This window comes from Dermacentor silvarum, chromosome 5, assembly GCF_013339745.2.
Source record: "Dermacentor silvarum isolate Dsil-2018 chromosome 5, BIME_Dsil_1.4, whole genome shotgun sequence".
Lineage (NCBI taxonomy): Eukaryota > Metazoa > Arthropoda > Arachnida > Ixodida > Ixodidae > Dermacentor > Dermacentor silvarum.
In genome coordinates, this window is record NC_051158.1 from 92,703,876 (window position 1) to 92,724,537 (window position 20,662).

The following is a 20,662-nucleotide window of genomic DNA, read 5'->3' on the forward strand; positions in this document are numbered from 1 at the left end:
ATTGTTGATTGATTGATTATTACCATTATTATTAAATGCTATTTGTCAGCTTCTTTGAGCTGGCTTACTGGACTGTTGAGCTGTTCTCGACCTAGACCCACTGCCTGGCTAAGGTGTTCAGTTGCACATTCAATTCCAAATGGCAGCAGTTACATTCCAGTGGGGCAGAAAACATTCGTGTAACTGCGCTTGTGTTGCCAGTCAAAGAACTCCAGGTGGTCCAAAACTATTCAGAGCCCTCCAATATTTCTTGTAGCCTGTGTGTTGCTTAGGGGCATTAAACCCACAAAATCATTGTCAGTCAGTAAATCGAGCAGTGCTTATGATCTTCCTGTTCTCGAGGGGAAGTGGCAGGGGGGTGGCTACCCACTTCCATATATGTTGGCTGCTCTATGTACTCTCCCAAGCAATATGAAAGAGCACACTTCAATTGCCTTGAAAAAGGCTCTAGTGACTATACACACATATCCTGCACGAAAGTAAAAGGGAAAGCTATGTGTTACATCAACTTCTCTAAGATTCCAATCCACGCATCACGAGGGATCATTGCTTGAAAGCTAATTCAGTGTTCCGTCTCGTACTGCTCACAACTGTATGCATATATTTACATACAGACACGGTAAAAATTTTACAGGGTGTGGGCTTCACGAGAAAGTTGATTGTCAGGCCAGTTGTTGCCTGCAGCCTTAATACAGTGCAGCATTGTGTTGGTCACGTGTGCCGGTACACGTAAGCACATAAGGAATGCAGGCTGCATGCCCGGGATCAGGAAATACTCTGCTTTTCCTCAGATCTTGCATTCCACAAACTTTTGATCTTACCTGTACAGTGTATGTTTGGACTGTTTTCTTACTTGCTTGTTTGTTCCTTTCTTTCTTTCTTTGCACAGGAATAAAAATAAGGTAATTCGAAATTTCAGCCAATTAACTCATAGACCATGGTTCTTTGCATAGGTTAATAAATTTCTCTTGAAACTTTGAGGGGACCACCCAATGCACATCGGAAGAGCTACCTATGCTCGTGTGCTCTTATCTATAAAGTTTACTCTCTCTCTCTCTCTCTTGAAACTTTAAGCCCTACAGTCAAATTATCAATCCTTGTTGTCGAAGGCCTCCGACTGAAAGCTTGGCCCTTTTGTGCAGTGGAGAGTGCCGAGGAAGACGAGCACGGCTACGTCCACCCGTCTCGACTTGACGTAGGTGGCCCGGAGGCGCGACGGCCCAGCGTCCCCTTCCACACCCGCAACCTCATCCGGCAGCTGCCCTCACGGAATCTAGGCAAGTGGCTCTGCTCTTCCATGCGATTGGCACGCGACTGTCACGTCTCACAGGTCACGGAACTGCTAAGGCAAGGCGCGTAGGAAGCAAGGAGCTAGGAGGGAGCATTGCGAAACACAATTGAAGACAAGTGAGTTGGCCCAACACTTGGTAACGTAGGGGTGAGTTTTAGTGTCTTCCACCGCCGCGCTAGCTACACTCACCGCACGCTCTTCCAAAAAGCAACGAGTGCGACAACAACCTGCAGCTGCAACCCTCGCGTGTGATGGAGAAGACTAAGAATGTATTCATTGCAATATAACCTGCTGAAGTTGCCCGAACATTTTGGGAGAAAATGTGCACAGAGTGGTTGGCAAACCACCCAAACAAGTGCTCATCACTTGAAACGCACTGCGAACCAAGCACACTGGGCCGAGTCTGCCTAGTAGGGTCACATGTTGGGCTGATTTTCTGAGAGAGAAAAGGCAAAGAGGGTGATTTCACAGTGAGTTGGCTTGCAAAGGCTAGCTGCATGACATGGTTCTTCCCTCGTATAGCTTACTTCCTTCCTCCACGTGTTAATGGCTCGGGAGCACATTGTTGTCGACGTGCACCGAGCTCTTAGACGGACATTCAAGTGGAGTGGTAAGTTATGCTGGGTTGCTAAATCACACTTCTGGAAAAAAACCAGAAACAGCAGTCTTACCGAGAGCCAAGTGTGGTAAGCCAAAAAACACACCAAAACGAAAGTTCCCGCACTGGTTCCTCATGATGTTACCAGATCTAAAAAGTGTCTGCTTGGGACTGTTGATAGTCCATTGATAAGGATTATGTTACACTCTAAAAAAAACTAAGAGACTCAACAAAATCTGTTTTGAGAGCTTTTTATGAACACGAATGGGTGCAAACATGCAAAATTACTTCGAAATTTGGGGGTATCATACTAAACTACAAGCTCTGCAGTACAGGTTCAAAATTCAGAGAGAGAAAGTGTACTTCATTTACTCTCCTAATAAGGAATCCTGGTCATCTATGTATGTGCAGGCTGTATATTGAAAAAAACCACTTCACCAGACTAAGTAACACTGTGTTACACTTTTGGGTACCTTTAATTGTGATGCATAATGCCGGGGACAGTTTCCCAACACAGAAGCATGATTCGACTCCAAATATCGGCAGCAAAAGGTAAAAAAGTGCAATCTTTTCATGCATGCACTGCCAGCCACTGATTCTTGCTTCTTCATTGTGAGCAATGCTGTTGTATGAGAGCCTAAGCATCTTTCTTTTTTATGTCGTTTTGGTCAGCATGCATCTTAACATTTGACAATCAGTCCTGACTAGACATGCCATCGGCAGACCCTAGACATCGCTGACCTTGGATTCCCACTGCAATAGAGTCAATAGCGCTGCTATCATGGTCACTTAGCCGTCCATGGTGTGGTTCCCACACTGATGCAAGCTTTAGTCAGTTTTGAGATTTGTATTTCAGCCTATTTAACTAGTTGTCGCAATTTCACAGCATTCTGATTAGCTCCTAATTTGGACCTCACGCAGATTCGTGTATCACGTCTTGTCCTACGGCAACAACTTATCCGTGTCTCTCCAGTGCTCATTCGGAAAATTGTTTCAGATTTTTAAAATTTATAACTACCTTACAGACCCAAGTAAAGCATGGAGTAATGATGCTGAGATACAAGAAAAGATATGCATAGAAACTGCTCAGTGAAACATTATTTAATGAAATAAATTATAAAAATAACACACACGTAATATTCACTATTGCAAATACAGTTAGCAATGAGGGTGAGCACCTCATAAAGCCCACACAGCACCAATCATTCCTGTGCACAAATTAAGTGGCTCGCTTCTCCTGTACAATGAGTAACACGAGAACAAGGTGAGAGCAGGAGCCAACGTTTCGACAAGTGGACTTGTCGAAACGTTGGCTCCTGCTCTCACCTTGTTCTCGTGTTACTCATCCTCTTGAATCACCATCTCCCGAATTCCCCTTGTTTTTCCTGGATTTCTCCTGTACAAGCTGCTTAAGAATTTTTTCACACAATGTAAGACCACATTAAGAGTCAAAAGACATGCAGTGAAGTAAGATTATACGAATGAATTTTTTTCAGTTTACACCTGTTATCAGTTTTTCATAATGAGCTCACAAATTTCACATTCGGGCAGCAAATGGCCTGAAAATGAAGGGGGACGTTCCTACTAGATATGAATCACTGTAAGGGCTATTCACATATTTGTGTGTGTGTGTGTGTGTGTGTGCGTGCGTGCATGCACGCGCGCGCACACACACACACACACAGTTCAGGAGCAAAATGTGACTAGGTTGCAGAAAACATGGAACGAGAGAACAAAGAGACAAACAGCATGGTTCCATAAATTTCCATGATTGTACGTCATTTCATGCTTAGCAGCAACGCTACAGGAGCTACTCAAGTACTAGTGCATTCACATACTCAAGTGCATTACTCATACATACTCAATTACATTCACCTTACTCAAGTAGTGCATATCGCATTTAATAATGCAATTCTCACTCTCCACGTTTCACAGGGCAGTTATATTTAAATTGGGACACTTACTACTGAATAACTACTTACCTTTATCCCCATATCATTATGTCCCCGTATCCCCTGTATCGATTGAGAGTAAATAGGTTCATATCGGCAGTGCCTTACGTGCACTAAAAACATCTTATTGCGACACATACAAGTGTGAGACTTAATGTTGCATAGAATTACTTGATGTGTGTGCCTTTTCTCTTGTACACGACACACAATTTTTTTTTTTTTTTTTGCAAAGGCAAACAGTAGGAGAAGTCTCTCTAGCCGCCACAGCATTGCCTGCTTTCTACAAAGCAGACTATAGTCATATTGTGCCGCCGTGCCAGGTCATCCCAGCCTTCAATTCTGCTTCAGGCTAAGGAGGTTATTTCACGCTTTTTATAAAGGAATGCCAGTCGGGTAAAGGGCACAAGAAAACTGCTTGTGTATCAGATTTTAGTTTGCAATAAAAAAAAAATCACGTAATCAAAATTTTATCTGAAGCCTCCCAATATATGTGGGGCGCCCCTTACAGCCAAGTCACAGTTTTGGGAAGTCAACTTCTATGAGTAGGGGTGTGGGAATATTCGAAAAGTTGGAATATTGTTGAATATTACACTTTTAATATTCGTATTTGATTCGAAAAATATACAAAAATGTTCAAATATTCGGATGGATATGAATATTCAATTAAAGTTAAAATATTTCTCGTGACGCAGAAGCAAACACGACTCTTGACATTTGTTTCTATCTAATCTAAGAATATTAGGGCGATTTTATGTCGAATTGTGTGACAATTTCGTGCTGTTAGCGAAATTTTGCCTGTAAAGCACACTTAGCCACTAAACGGTTAAATTGTGCGGGAAAGGCAGCCTCTCAGGAGCATGGGGGCACGGGTTTGCGGACAGCGAGGGCGCTTTTTTTTTACAGCGAAGCTGTTCTAGCTAACCGTAAAAAGTGCCGCCTGCCGCAAAGCCTCGCCCAGCTATGAGGTCACTGCATTGCCTAGCAACCACCTCGCAGAGCGGCGTGTGCCTCCCCTCCTCTCTGTGTCGTGCACATGTTGCCTTCACATGGGACGTTAAGGAGAGGGAAGGAGAGCATGTTTGGGAGAGGGAAAGAGAAAATGAGAGCGAGATAGAGAGAGAAAGAAATTGTAGCAGCACCAACGAGGCAACGCACAGAGCTGCTGCCAACGCCGCCCGCGTTTGCGCTGGGGAAACGCGGGCGGCGTCTGCAGTAGCTCGGCAGGTTTTGACCAGCCACACCCCGGCAAGTGTAGAGGCGCAGCTTGGGCATGACTTCACCGGCGACATAAAGCTCGGAGTCGCCGCGACGGTGGCACAACTCTCGTTGGCCCTGTGGTGAGTACATGTAGCCTTGACATGGGACGACCAAAAAAGATCCGGACACCCCAAGAAGAAGCTCCTCATCTTGAAGCGCGCCGCGCGGCCAAGCGAGAATCTGCGTGTCGGTGGCAAGCCGATTCGTAATACCGTGCCTAGCAGCGCTTAGCATTTCCTAGCAGAACTTAGCCAAACCTAGTAAAACCTGGAAGAAGCTAGGTCGATCACCAGCTCCGCTGTTTACTCCAGCCTTGCACCACTAGTGCAAGCTGCCCACATTTTTTTTACACGAAAGTGTTTTATGTCGGCTTTCACGAATGACTTCCTGTAACGAATGTGACATGCCGTCACCTGGGAGTGGTAAAGCGAAGTACAGCATCTTGACACTAACAAGCGCCGACAGGGAGCGCTTCGGCAGTCACTGCGCAGTGGAGACTCCGACTTGGTGTAGCCAAGAACCAAGTGTAAACGGCTTCGTGACTTTGTACACTCGTAATTCTCAATGAACTACTGTAATAAATCATAACATTAACATTATTAAAAGTGTCCGACGGCAGGATTCGAACCCAGGACCTCTAGCACACAAGCCCGACATTGAAACCATTATGCCACGGACGCATGCGCCGGCCCACGGCTTAGAACGCCCTTATCAATTTCTCGCAGGCAAGTTACCATGTTGAGAAGTCGCTCACCAACAGGACGCCGCGCGCAAAGCAAACATGCAACACAGTCGCCGTCTTGCAAATTGTGCGCCTTTCGCTGTAGTGGACCGTGAGTTCATGAAACAAACACGCAACAGCTCCTGTGAAGACACGTTTCACTTTCTTGTTCTACCAATTCCTATGAAAGAGGGATCAAGCATAATTGTTTTTCGTTCTTTTTTTGCACCACCACCACCCCCAATTCTGAGCTTATCGCTTGACAGCAAGTGCATTGAGTGACTACTGGCACAGGGTCAAATGTCTCCGAGATTATGGGCATTTGATGTGGTATAATAAGGCACAGGCTGGCAAGGCCAGCTAGCGGGAATTACTAATGCTCCAAGTTCATCATCATCATCATCATCAGCCTATATTTATGTCCACTGCAGGACGAAGGCCTCTCCCTGCGATCTCCAATTACCCCTGTCTTGCGCTAGCGTATTCCAACTTGCGCCTGCGAATTTCCTAACCTCATCATCCCACCTGACTTTCTGCCGTCCTTAAAATGAGCCAAATACACAATGATGTAGCATAACGGCTTACTTGTCTAGTTTTTTAACATTGACAATGCAATTGCCATGTTCCAACATAACAAATTAACCCAACTTGCTAGCAAATGCATGTGCATATCATTATTTGATATTCGAAGCTAGTATTCGTATTTGATCCTTATTCGAAAATTTTGATATTTGCATCGCACACCCCGCATGCTTATCAAGTCAGGTCAGTTGAACGGCGCACTTTTCTCACATAGCCTCGAAACAGCTCAGCACGGATGTCGAGGTGTGTTGGGGCAGCGAGGGGAATCATTTAACTTGCTGCCTGTAACAGCACGAGAGTATATTAGAATTTTTTCGAGTGGAACAACCGCGCTCCACCGGGCAAATTCTGGGTCGCAAGTAACAGCGGCACTGCAGCTGCTGACTACTGAAGGAGCGTCATGGTAAAGCGCATCGCAAGCTGAAGCACGGCTGTTCTAGAGCCACAGTTAGCCAGACACCTCCAATAGCGAGCGACAACGACATCGCCGCATTGAGCGCCACATTGTGCAACGCGTGCGATAAGACGCAGCAGCACACGTCGGTCAGTGCACTGCCAGTATATTGTAGTTCACTGCAACTGTGCACCCGCAAGGTTCTGCTTTGAGAACAGAAATATGTGTGACACAGGTTTTCGGGGTTACCCGGAAACCTCGATGGCACTACCCACACTTGAGTACCTTGAGCTGATGAGTGAGCTGGCCATATTACAGTGGAACTTGCGCATGTAAACATAGTGTCAGGCTTGCCGTGTCCGCTCACAGTGATAGTGAGGCAAAAGCTACATTTTATTTAGATACGCTCTCATGAGACTGACTTCGAGGACAAAAAAATTTATAACTTGAAAGGAAACTGAGGAAAGCATAGAGAGAGCAGTGTAAAGGAAACTGATTGTTTTAAAGGAGTCCTGAACCATCCCTAAGGCTTGGTGAAAAAACATAGTCTGCGGATGGCATACATTGCTGTGAACATCTCAGCCAAGTTTTGCAGTCGTGCGCGTCGCTTGGAGCTCAGAAGTGGAGAGCGACGCCACCTTTCTCTTGAACACTCTCTTTTCAACAGAAGCCAGCTCCTCACTCTTTTCTGGACCCTTTATTTCATCGTAAAGCATCCAGAAAAGGCGGCTGCTATTGGCCAATAGGTGATGTCAATCAAGAGGGGGGTTTGGATCAGTGCACTTCTTTCTACAGTTACTGCAGGCGCGGATCCAGGGGGGATGTCCGGATGTCCTGACCCCCCCCTCAGATTTCTGTATCGCCCCCTCGCTGATAGGGGGATGGCCCTGTCAAAAAAATATGGCCACCCGCATTCTTCAAAATTATTTTTCGTGAGTACCAGTGGTATCAGCCATGTAGAAGTAAAGGTAGCTCGCTCACAAGCTTAGTTGTACTCCGTAGGGGTGTGGTGTCGCGAAGTTGCTGTAGTTAATTTTTATCATGAACACCTTGGACCTCCTGACGCCGGCCGTGCCTTAGTCGTCCCGTCGGTGGCGTCGAATGAACGAGGGGACGTCCCTTTTGCCAAGCACGCCGATGTCCGCGCGAGCGCCTTCGCGCCTGATCAACTTAGTTCCGCATTGGGGTGTCATCGGTTGCCTCATTTGCTGTCATCGGTTCCGCAACCAACCTGCTTAATGAAAGAGATCTCTCGCTGAAGTGTTCATATATAAATAATAACAACTAACAGCTAAACTAAGAACTACGCATAGGCAACTTTTTTTTAACTGTAGCACTCATTGTAATCACAGTTACACGTTAACAATATACAGTACGAGCACAGTACCGTTCGTACGCTACAAGTTTTTCATTGTAACTTCGCAGTTTTGTTGTCGTACATTAAGCATAGGAAGCTCGAAGCCGCCGGATCCATTTATCTGAGTGGGCGTTCTCGCGGAGTGGGGTGAAGCCTCGAGCAGCGGCTGGATGTGGGGAAGCGTGACGGCAGCGGCCAACGCCAGCGCGCGGGCCTTGGATGGCGTCGCGTCGTTAGAGAAACGGGAGCGGATGCGCGCCTTGTGTAAAAGGATGACGTCGCGTGGGAAACAAAACATGAAGACGCTGGCTCGCGCTCACGGCTACTACGCCACATCGTTCTTCTTGTAGGTGGCGTCGTGAGTCTTCATGCGTGGTGATTCGCATATCGCAAACAACCAGCGTAGTGGTTGCCACGTTGAAACGAAGGTGCATGTCTCAGCCGAACACAAAGAATCTTCTTAAGGAAATCAAGGTGTCCCAACAGAACTCCAAAGACGGACCCGTGCTTACGCATTTATAACGAACCTGCGACAGACCATCCCAAATTTTATTTTAAGAAACAATACAGGTTGATATACCGGGTGTTCAAAATTAAGCTTTATGGTTTTCTTAAAATTCGGCACTGGGAGGCACGTGAAGACCACCTGCGCAAATAAGTTGCGTGGCCAGGGGGACACAAAGTGAGATAATTATCGCTGTCAGCAACCGAATTAACTAAAATTGAATAATTAACTTTTTATTGACTGCAGTAAGTGTGTATGTTTGTATTCAAAAGTTAGAGGCAAGTTAGAGGCAGTCGTGTTTCTGCACAGTTTCACTTGGAAGAATTCTTCTAGCATGTCTATGCTCCAAGAAATCCAACTCCAAATTTTAATTGTCGTTCGCATGATTACACATGCAAGAGAGTGAGGATCGGCGCAAAGCTCCTCCCTGATGTGACGCGGCTGTTGGGTGCAGTGTTTAGTCTGACAACGCGGCGGAGGCATTGGCAAAGATAATAACTGCCCCCCTTCCCCTCACGGCTGGCGAAAAAAAAAATCTAAGAACCTGTAACCGCTGTCGTAACACGCGACCGCGCAGCCTGTAAAGATGGCGGCAGCTGCCGTGCCGAGATAATGGCGCGAGCGGAGAAGCCGGAGGGCAGTGCGCGTGCGTAATGGGGACTAGACGATCGGGCATGGTCCTTGTTTGGGCTATGCAAATAAAGTGACTGCTGATTTCCAAGTATTGTAAGTTTTATTGAAATCAAAAGCAACAACTGCACCATCAACAGCAGAAACCTTTTTAGCTATGCTAACGAATATTTCATACTGCCGCTTTAACTTTGGTGTTGTCATGCACAAATCTCATGACAGCACTTCACCCATCAATATGTCAATGCCCTAAAAATGTTCAAAATGCCTCCCTTCCACAGCAACGCAAAGCATAAACCGCTCTCGCGTCGAGTCGATAACTCTGCGCAGTACAATTGAAATTTGGAGTCGGATATCTCGGAGCACGAACACGCTAGAATAATTCTTCCGACTGATACTGTGTAGAAACACGACTGCCTCTAAGTTTTCAGTACAAACATACCCACTTACTGCAGTCGACAAAAAATAATTGTTCAATTTTAGTTAATTGGGCTGCTCACAGCGATAATTATCATCTCACTTTGTGCCCCCCTGGCCACATAACTTATTTGCACAGGTGGTATTCGCGTGCCTCCCAGTGCCTAATTTTACGAAAACCATAAAACTTAGTTTTGAACAACCTGTATTATCAGGCACAGCCGCCAAGCACATGGCTGTATTGGGTAACGTCCTTTTCCTATAAGCTCGGAGAAACCGATACCTGGCTTAGCTATAGGGCTTCTTCCTCTTTCTGGGGTTTTACGTGCAAAAACCAGTTCTGATTATGAGGAACGCCGTAGTGGAAGACTTCGGATTAACTTTGACCACCTGGGGTTCTTGAACGTGCACTACAACGCAAGCACACGGGCGTTTTGGGATTTCGCCTACATCGAAATGCGGCCGCCGCGGCCGGGATGCGATCTCGCGATCTCGTGCTTAGCAGCGCAACGCCTGAACTGACTGAGCCACCACGGCGGGCTACAGGTGTTGCTCTAGCCGTATAAAACGCGGGTTTATCGTGAGCAGAAACCGTGAATTTCGGTAAATGATAAAGGCTACCATCATCATCATCATCATCATTGGCAGAAGCTGACCCCCCCCTCAGAAAAAACCTGGATCCGCCCCTGAGTTACTGTGTATATTTATTGATAAAGTTTAATAAACAGGCTCAAGTAAGTGAAAATATGCTTTCAAATTTAAATAATTATGTATTTCCGGAAGAAGCCGACTATCATCTGCTCACGCTCGGCTACAGCCACGCGCGTAGGAATTAAACTTTGGGCACCCTGCTTATCAGTGTCGTAGCCATCAGGTCTCTCTAATTTCGACTAGTTTTGAACGCTCAACTAGCCTCAAAACACACGAAGCTTAAGGTCACACCACACTCCTGGCCTTAGTGCTGACTCCTGGCCGTTCCTGGTTAGACGCCTTCGCAGACTTATTGATAGCGCTTCAAAATGCGCAAGTTTGATGTGGCTAATATCCGTCGGTCAAGCTGTTGAAGGAAAAAGCTGGTCCACGTCACAGTCAGACTGCCGCATATGAGCGCGAGCACGCATTCAAGCCCTGTAGTGCACAAAGCAAACAGTGCCCATACACACTACAGTTGCATGTAGCTGCAGTCTGCTACATAGCGTAGATACCATGGCAAGCCCGTGACATTCCCATAGAGCCAATGTGGCCGGCTTCCGCAGGCAACGCTAGCGCCACCTGGATTATAACGGTAGTTGCACTTATACCAGAAAAATGTTTACGTACTAATACTAGGTGATGTTTTGAATATTATTCACTTATAATCTAAATTTAAAGATGACAGGCGATGTCTGAACAATTTGTAGTTGCTTAGAAAGTTAAACGTGTATCGAAAGCGCAATGACGCATGTGGGGGGGGGGGGGAATACCACACAGCAGACTACCGACGCCAGCGTCGTCTGCTTCTGCTATTGCTGCTGCGCTGCCTGCTTGCTTTGGCCAGGTATATCCTAGTTTTATCTCGCTCACATAATAGATATTTTTCTTCTTATTTGGCACTCAGAATTAGCTCGGCCTATGCAGCAGCGCGAACCATTGAAGGTTGGCACTGCTGCATAGGCCGAGCAAAATCACAATGTCAATCACACCAACTTGCCGCAAATAAACAGCTTTATTATAAAAGCATCGATGTTTACAGTAAATAAAAGGTACGTGAATAGTGTTTCAGGAGATATACTGGTGCGTAACATGCATAAGTGTTTATGTGCAAGAAGATACTACGTACAGTCCCACCAAACATTTCTGGTGAACACAAGCTGTCCGCCGCTGAATGAAGAAACACATCCGACCTCATAGAGCCGTCGCAGGCTGGTATGTTGCTAAAGTTCCTCCACTTTTGTAGCTGAAGATGTCACACCACTTCGTTCACAATATTCAACAAACTGCAGCTTGATTTGAGCACAAACACGTAGATTTCACAAGGGCGAATTCCGTCGCGACATACTGTTCATCTTCTGGTCCAGACGGCCTACTCTCTCTCTCTCTCTCTTGCCATTACCCATTCGAGAAGTTGTCACGATATAAAACTTTTCAGCGTTTGCTTCGAACAGTTTAGCATTTAAAAGAGAAACGTTTTTCTGTACACATTAGTTTGAAGCGTTACAAAAAAGTTTACAATATAAATGCTTAGCTGCACTTCGATTCCCGCCGCCGGTGGTGCGCTGTCGTTGTTTCGATGGTGGCGACACCTCAAGGCTTGACCACGGCCACTGCGGCGTGCTGTGACGAGTCCACCGGCTAAGCGCACTGCAGCTCACTGAGGACAGCCGCGTTTGGCGCGTCGTAGGCGCCATAATCAGAAGTAGTAGTGTCTACATTAACATCCACAATCCAACTTGATCTGCGCACCACAGTGATGTTCAGTAGGTGGAGCGTTGTGGACACGCCCCCACTCCAACGTAGTCTTCGCAATGCAAATCATTGATGAAGAAACGGAAACACCGCAAAGGTCACGTTTGATTGCCAGTAACTCCACTTCTGCTGAACACATTGAAGTACTTATTGCGGCAAAGTATTTCTGAAATTTTCAGCTTCAAATGCATTTCTCCACTTTCATGAAATGTGGTTCAGAGCCCCTTTAAGGATCAGGTCAAGTAGTCACAGGGAACGCTAATCGTGACAAGGAACTCTCCGGGCAAATAAAGATGAGTTGAGGTGCATACAGCAGGCATTACCAATGCGTGACCAGCAGCTTACCTCTATAATTGAAATGAAAAGTATATAATCAGCATATTCTGCTAGTGTTAACTTGAGAGGCTGAAACTTGCAGAATGACAAAAAAAGCTGAGATCTGCACAACAAGTGGCGTTATGGAATATGATAGGCATGGTGATAAGATACTAAAAAAGAGGGCAGTTTGAATTAGACAGTAGACGGGGGTAGCCGTTATTCTAGATGACATTAGAAGGAAGTAAATGAGTTGGGTAGGCCATTGCTACGACAGAAGTGAAATTTCTACGCTGGAATGATGAGCGGCAACGGAGCCAGTTGTGGAAGAAGACGACGACGGCGAACACGGGAGCAGTGGCAGGAGCGCGTTCGCGCGGTTTCGCCGAGGGGCACCAACAATCCAGCTGTGGAAGAAGACGACGACGCTCGAGCCATTGCTGATGATGATAGTTTCTGCTTACAGGTTGATGATGATGACAGTTTCTGCTTACAGGTGACAGACTGACGAATCACCTAGCCATATACATCATCGTCATCATTAGCCTATATTTATGTCCACTGCAGGACGAAGGTCTCTCCCGGCGATCTCCAATTACCCCTGTCTTGCGCTAGCTGATTCCAACTTGTGCCTGCAAATTTCCTAACTTCATCACCCCACCTAGTTTTCTACCGTATAACGTCTTCGCTGTAAGATCATCTGGGTCCATAGCCAGCTAGGCTAGTGAGGGACCCATTACAAGGAAGCAATAACAAACTGCTCGTCTTCATTAAAATGTTCAGTTGCCTATTAGCACCCCACTTGCACCCTCCTTCTCTTTTGTGTTAGCATCTTATCAGCATTAGTGTTTCCAAGATAACCATTCATTTGCTGTTGATAGTGATGACAAGTGATAAGCTATTGTTATGATTTGTAGCACACAGCTTACCTAACATTTTTACTCACTGTACAAATTTTAGAGACTATGCATACTGTAATTTACTACATTACAGAACTAGTACAAGGTTTCCTGAGCTAGTCAGCAAGATATTAAATACTGAGGCACATACGCTGCATATCATGTTCACTTTCCCATGGCTCAACAAGAGGCATGCAAGCATTGGTAATCTCCATTTTCCTCTGTGCTTAAGTGTGTACGGCAGGTATTTAATTAAATTTTCTGATGCTGAAGGTACGGAAAGACTTCCCCACGGAAATAAAACTTGCAACACACTTCGAAGTAACATGTAGGCACTACTTCCTCTCCAACCTGACATCTTGTCATTTCCTGTTATACCTTGTAATTATATACTTTGTGCACTCTCCTTTGAAAATTTTTTTTCTTTCTGATTATTGTGTTGCTTTTCGTATTGTATAAAAATTTTCTAGTGATAAGCAATTATTGTATTTTTATTTAGTTTTTGAAATACCCTCAAGGTCAAATGACATAGCAGAGGGGGATTATTATTGTATTTATTATTGTAAATGACATGTGCCATTGTGGGTCACACAGATGACCTCAGTCCGATGGAGCCGGACGCCGTGATCTCGGAGAAACCTCGGGGTGACAAGGTGCCACCAACCGCAGCGTCCTCGGACGCTGGCAGCAGCCAACGGCGAGACAACTGGCGCTACCTGACTCTCCGCGTGCGCGCCGCCACCGCCAACAATGCCAATGACATGAACGCCGATGACCTGTTCCACGTGAGTCAGCAAGGCCGTGTGTGACTTGCTTGTCACCAGATTCGTACACATGACAGAAAAAAAAGTGACCGATTACAATTATAATTACTCCATTCAAAAATCTAATTGATTACAGTTGCCAATTGCTGCCTCACAAAAGAAAGAAATGGAGGAATTACTTTCCTCGTTAACTTTTTTAATGTTGCATAGATACAATAAACAGAACAACCTGGCCAGGCAGTTTCAGTGCGTCCTCGACAGCCCTTTATACATTGCTTATCTGCACCAACAATGACGTTTTTTTTTTTTTTTTAATTTTGTCAGTCATCGTACCTCGTTTTTGCTGTGAAGACATCAGCACTGAAAACTCGCTCGAGGAGCAAAACGAGAGAGAAAGACAGCAGGGTTAGCCATTGTGCTCAATGTGGCTGGGGCATCCATAATTTCAAATGGATGCGTCTTTCAAACTCGGAGGCTACAATTCGTAAATTGCAATATGTGCCGTAGTAATCAATTAGTAAGTTAATTATCAGTTGTTTGTTAAGTAGTTCAATATGCATTTCCATTTCTCGTGCAAGTATTGTCCACCTCTGAACAATCCAGCTCAAGGACTAGAATTATATCTGCTACAGGCAATTTTGAAAAATTCCATAAATCTTAAAAATGATCACCCCATATACTAGCCGCCGTGTGCTAGGCGGGAGACGGCGATGCGCAGCCGACAACGAGCAGACGACAACGAGCAGACGACAAGGGGAGCGGTGGCACGTACGCAGTACCTACTGGTGATATTGGGTGTTGACTTCAAAAATTTATTTCTCGCTTCAAACAAAATTGACTCAAACAAAATTTTCTAAATCACAAGCTAAGAGGTCGGTGCGCATACTGAGCTGTCTGACATACTTTTATCTGGAGGGCCTTAAGGCTTAAATGTGGCCTGAATCTCACAAAAAATCCATCTTTTTTCCAACTTTGGAGGTGTTTTTCTAAAAAAATATATGCCTTAAGTATTTCAAATTATTTTTAGCATACACCATAGCAACATACAAAAAGGGAGAATAAATATTGTAGTTGAAGAATTTTCGCACTTTATGCAAAAAAATTTCTGAAAACACAACATTTCTTGCTTTTTTACTGAGGCAAATAAATGTGATAAATTCTAAAATGCATTCAGTTATTACATGATATGAAACAAGGATGCCCCTATAATGGTCTAAAATAAACTTTGTTATTACACCTAGTTTCAGACATGAATAAAAAAGAATCACCTCCAACCAACTATTGCTTCTTTGTGGAAAATTAAAAGAGCGCTCACGTGATGAAAAAAATTTTTCAACCAAAAATACTTTGGTGAAACCTTATTTACACAATAGCCGTCTAGCCCAATTTTTTTCAAGAAAATCAACGATGGTCGCGTTTTGGGCTGGGACGTTTCGTGTGGAATGACGCCCGTATTACTTTACTACACCCATCCATGATTGGCGGATGTTTCTGCAGGCAAGAATCCACAAAATGGTGAAGCGCATATTCAGCACTCTACTGTGACGCTGTGCGTGCTTGTGGGAAGTAATTTTTTTTTTATTTACCAGCTATAAGTGTACTCATGTGTGTGAATTTCGATCTGTGAATGACGTATTGCTTGTGGGTAGTCAAAAGGCTGCATTTTTGCTCCACCCCACGCCACCTGTGCTCTCAAATTTCGGTAGTTTCCGTATCGTGTATATTGCTGTGCTGGGTTTGCTGGCTTGCAAAGCTGTGTAAGCAGCAGAGAATGCTGTGTCCTTGTGAGGTCTTGGGATGCTGTCAGCTCTGTCCTGACTTGGTTTCTGGCCACGCTCTCGGGTTTTGCATAAAAAAACCTAACGGCGGCTCTCGGGCGCTGTTTTACTCACCGATGGCGGTAAAAGGCAGTGATGACGTATGCAGCAACGTACCGCCTCACTCATGGCAGGCTACTTGAATTGCGCTAGAGGAATGCAGCCCCTTCACTCACTATTTTCTCAGTAATTAATGTCTTTTCTTGGCACAATTAAGCTCTGCGAGGTTTCTGGAATTATACCTTTTCAGTCCATGTTGACTTAATATTAGCCTTTAGTGTCTCTTTAATGGTAGTGCTAATTACTTGTGGGTGATAATTAATTGTTAGTAATTAATTGTGGATGTGGCTCCCACTGGTGGGAACCACAAGCACAACCTCTGTATGATGTGTGCAAGCTCTACAAATTGAGCGACAGTGGTGGCGGCTGTGCCCCATTCACTTTCTTGGGTATTTGTGCATGTGAAATAAATCTAGCCCTGTGAGTATTTGTGCAGTGTCATGTGGTACGTGAACTTAGGAGCAGGAAGCTAGCTTATAAACCCTCATATGCCAAAGTCAATGTCATCACGGCCACCAGAGTCGAAATCTTCGCTCTGCAACGAATGATAATTAAAGGAACCAAAGAACTCTATTTTTACCAGCAACTATATGAAACCAGCGGTTGATGAAGAAAGGGAAAGTGCAGAGGGAATTTGCTGTTATATTGAATTGAAGTGTCATATTAAATTATAATTAAATTTGGGATACGTTTAATAAGCAAAGGAAAATTGAAATGAATGCGGGAACTCTGCCCACAACCTCCACGTTGTGCTATCAGTGCTATCGGTGCTATTGTGCTACCTTTGGAGCTGCAGCAAGGGCTGTCCCTCTGTCCACTTTCTTGGGTATTATGTGCATGTAGGACGTATCTTTCTTTTTTATCCATCTTTTCACTTTCTTTTTCTGGTTGCAACGAGTGTTGGCTCGCTTGAGGAAGGTGATTGATGCTTTGTCAGGAGCTCGAATGACCTTATGTCAGTCCACTCGACAATGCTGCCGATTAGTGGCAAAATAAGATTGAAGTGCTGCGTGCAATGCAGATCCTGCGAGCAGACAGCAACTTCTCGGAGGCCGTCGCGCTGGCCACTCTGCGTAACTCCAAGCAGAGCCTGACGCTGAAGCGCTCGGTCAAGCGCCGCCTGACATCGTCGAGGGCCGACCACGCGGGCACCGCTCACCGCAGCGTCTCGTGGTGGAGGAGGACCAAATTCTCAGTTGCCATGGTGAGTTTTACAGCAAAGCTGTTAGCCTCTACAGTGGAATCTCATTGATACGATTCTGCATAATACGTTTTTCGGAATAGTAAGCTTTTTTCTTATATACCATTTATTTTCTTATATACAATTATGTTCAGATAATACGATTTTCGTATGATACATTTTATTTTCCAGTTGCCGCGAAGGTCATATCAATGAGATTCCACTGTAGTCGGTCGGGATTTTTCATGGTGGGCTCACCCAAGAAAACGGGCTCACCCAGTATGCAAGGAAAAGAAAGAACACATTTCTTGATTGGAAAAGTGGGGGTACATTCATTACACTAGTGCATTCATTATGTGAGTAAATACTACAGTAAAACCTCGTTAATTTGGATTTCACAGGACCGAAAAAAAATGTCTGAATTAACCGAATGTCGAATTATCCAGGGTATCCAGAAAACAATAAGCAAATGCTTACTACGTCAACGCGCTTTTATTTAGTGAATGAGTGAGCAACTCCTGTTGCTATTTTGCACAAAAGCAGAGCGGAAGCTGAAATTCTCGTCATCTCGTGACTCATTGGCTCTCGCTATGGCAATCGAGGCCTCACAACTTTCTTCGCAGCATGGCCGCAGCGCGCGCATTCATTTGCGACACGCGTTGTACTATCGCGCACACATCGCAATTATGTTTTCGCCAGCTCACTGGCGAAAACATAATCGCGATGTAGCCAGTGCTCTTAACCTCGACAACTTTGCACCGAGTCAAAACGAAACAATTGTTTGCTGCAACAGCTGCGGAGAAAACTGTGGCCGCTATCGACGAGATTATGAATGGCTACTTTGCGGTGCTGAAGGGACAGCACCTATCTAGGTAGTGTTGGCTGAAGGCACGTGCCCGTCGCGCGTACTGCCATTTGCTGCAACAACTGCGGACGAATCCACGGTCGCTATCTGTGCTACCATCGATGGCGACTACGCAGTTTTTTAGGCACGCGGCCGACGCGCGTACTGAGTAAAAACAAAACTACTGTTCGCCGCAACCGCTGCGGAGAAAACCGCGGCCGCTATTGACGCAACCGTGGATGATGACTACGCAATTATGAAAGCACGCGGCCAATGCGGTGTTATGTGCGGCGGTAAACGCAAGGATACAGACCTTAAAGACACAAATAGGCACGAAGCGTTCCGGCGTTGCTGTCATTCCCGTACGATTTCAGCTGATGACTATGGCGATGAGGACTCCGCCGCTTCGTTTTGGTTAGACGCTAGCGCCGTTCTTGCTCTTGTGCATCACACATTTGCAGCGCTCCTCGCTCGCCGAGCTCTGAAAGTTGTCCGAATTAACTGATGTGCGGCCAAATAAGTCCGAATTAATGAGAGTTTCATTGCATTGAATAATGCATACACCAGCCGGGACCAGAGGACGAGTCCGAATTAACCGATTTTCTGAATTAATGAAGGTCGAATTAACAAGGTTTTACTGTTGTTCAATAAGGCACTTGCGCTTGGCGGTCGGCCTATAAGAATGACGATGTATGCTGCACTTACACACACGTGGTGTACGTCACTTGTGGTGGTGGTGGTGCTTGTGTAACGTTGTCTAACGTCAGTTGGGATGATGGTACTTGTCTAATGTCCGCACCAGCTTTGCTGTACATCCACTGTCACACGGTGGAATGGAGGCGACGTTTTTTCTAGGAGTAATATCGTCCTAGCCGCACCAACCTGGTCATAGCTAAGTGTACTGACATGCAGTTTTGAACTTTGGAATCTATGCCAAACTCTTCTGGAATGTATGAAGATGACACATTTTAATTTGATTCTAAAGTTGCTTTTGAAATGCTGGGCCTAACATAGCAGATGCTATTGCGATGTCATGACGCAGAGCAACGTTTTGTGACGTCGTGTACCGTAAACTCTAAGTAGGTTGGTGTTGCTGTGGCAGCATTTTTTTTAAGTCTTTGATTCCTGTGTGGTATGACCCACCGGTTGGTACTTGTCATAATCCTCTAGAGCGTTGTAATCCGCCGGTGAGTCACCAGGTAGTTGTGCTCCTTTGAAACTTTCTCAAGGTGCAGAGAGACAGTGTATCAGATCAGAAGCAGCAAGAATTTTTTCCTCTCTGTAATTTTAATTAAAGATGTCACTTGCATACTGCTGGAATGCCCTGCACAGCCGCAGTGGGGGAATAACTCCCGGGACCCACTGATGACCCACATTACAGTGAACATGTTGCAAAAAAAAATAACAATCAAGAGTAGTGCTGCATGTATTTTTGTCTGGCTAGCAGCCACAGCTACTGCAAAAGTAGAGCGAGACAGTGTATCCTGATGTCATCACGCATCTGCCTCATGGGTACTGAAACCAAAACTGATTTCTAGAAACCAGTATTATTGTCTATTATTTAGGGTGTTCTGACAGTTGCCAGTATGTTTCTAGTTTTAGAGGGTCTGGGTCTTCGTTTAATTGCGAAAGTGACAAGTTGGAAATGTCATGCCCTGTGACCCTATAACTTTCCTCCTCACATCGTCAACACAGATGTGGCGAGTAGAGCCAAGTTTGGACGTAGCCATTAGATTAAAGAATCTGAGGTTCTTCTACAGTTCATTCTCACAAGGAAGACTGTTACACTCACTGTTTAATCAGGCATCTACATGCTTTTGATTAGAATGCAAGCATGCTATGAGATTATGAGGTTTGAGATTGATAGGCTGGGCAATTTGGTACGGATGCATTGATACAAACGGCATGACAAAACAGGACACAAGGACAGAAAGAAAACAGAAGGGACTTACTGCTCAGTTTACTGAAAAACAAAAACAAAAAAAAAGCCCTGTAGAGTGGGCAGTCAGACTTTCCTGTTACCATCACAGCTAAGAAGACTCGGGCGTGTGTAAACAACAGCATGATTCACTTTCTTGTGTTACATGTGGAGCATAAATAAGCTTATTCTTTGTCTGAAAAAAATTGTTCATGCCTGTGAAAGGTGTGTTAGCCACCCTTGAAAGCGACCGCTCTGTCGTAGTATCATGCCACTGCAAGCTGTAAGCGTGTCTGTTCTCCTTGTCCCACAGGCGATGCAGCGGGTCAAGCGTGGCCTGCTGGACGCCCTGTCCCACGTGGACCTGTGGCACAGCCATCTCAAGGACATCCAGGGCAACTTTGGCTCCGGGGTGGCCTCCTACTTCCTCTTCCTGCGTCGTCTGCTCGCCCTCAACTTCTGCATGGGTGTCCTACTGGTTGGTCCACCTTCAAGTGCTTTTCGTTTGGAGCCAGTTAATACACTCAGTGCCACTGTTCTAGGCAAACTGTAATGAAATTTCATTTCAGCTAAATTGGCTATTAAAGATGAAATTTGATTATGGGGCACGTTGTAGTGAGGAACTCCAGAATAATTTTGACCACCAGTTCTTTAACACATCCATCTAAATCTAAGTACATTAGCGTTTTTGCATTTCATCTCCATCGAAATCCGGC

At 45.2% G+C, this 20,662-nt stretch overlaps 1 protein-coding gene across 1 annotated transcript in view; it reads left to right on the forward strand.

Moving 5' to 3' along the window:
* Positions 1–20,662, forward strand: part of LOC119454237 (transmembrane channel-like protein 6) — a 69,927-nt gene that overhangs the window by 5,282 nt on the left and 43,983 nt on the right. Inside the window, exons 2-5 of the mRNA XM_049668000.1 lie at positions 1,143–1,277; positions 13,958–14,148; positions 17,026–17,208; positions 20,260–20,424. Coding sequence (XP_049523957.1) covers positions 1,143–1,277; positions 13,958–14,148; positions 17,026–17,208; positions 20,260–20,424 — 674 coding nt within the window. The remainder of the gene's footprint in view (positions 1–1,142; positions 1,278–13,957; positions 14,149–17,025; positions 17,209–20,259; positions 20,425–20,662) is intronic.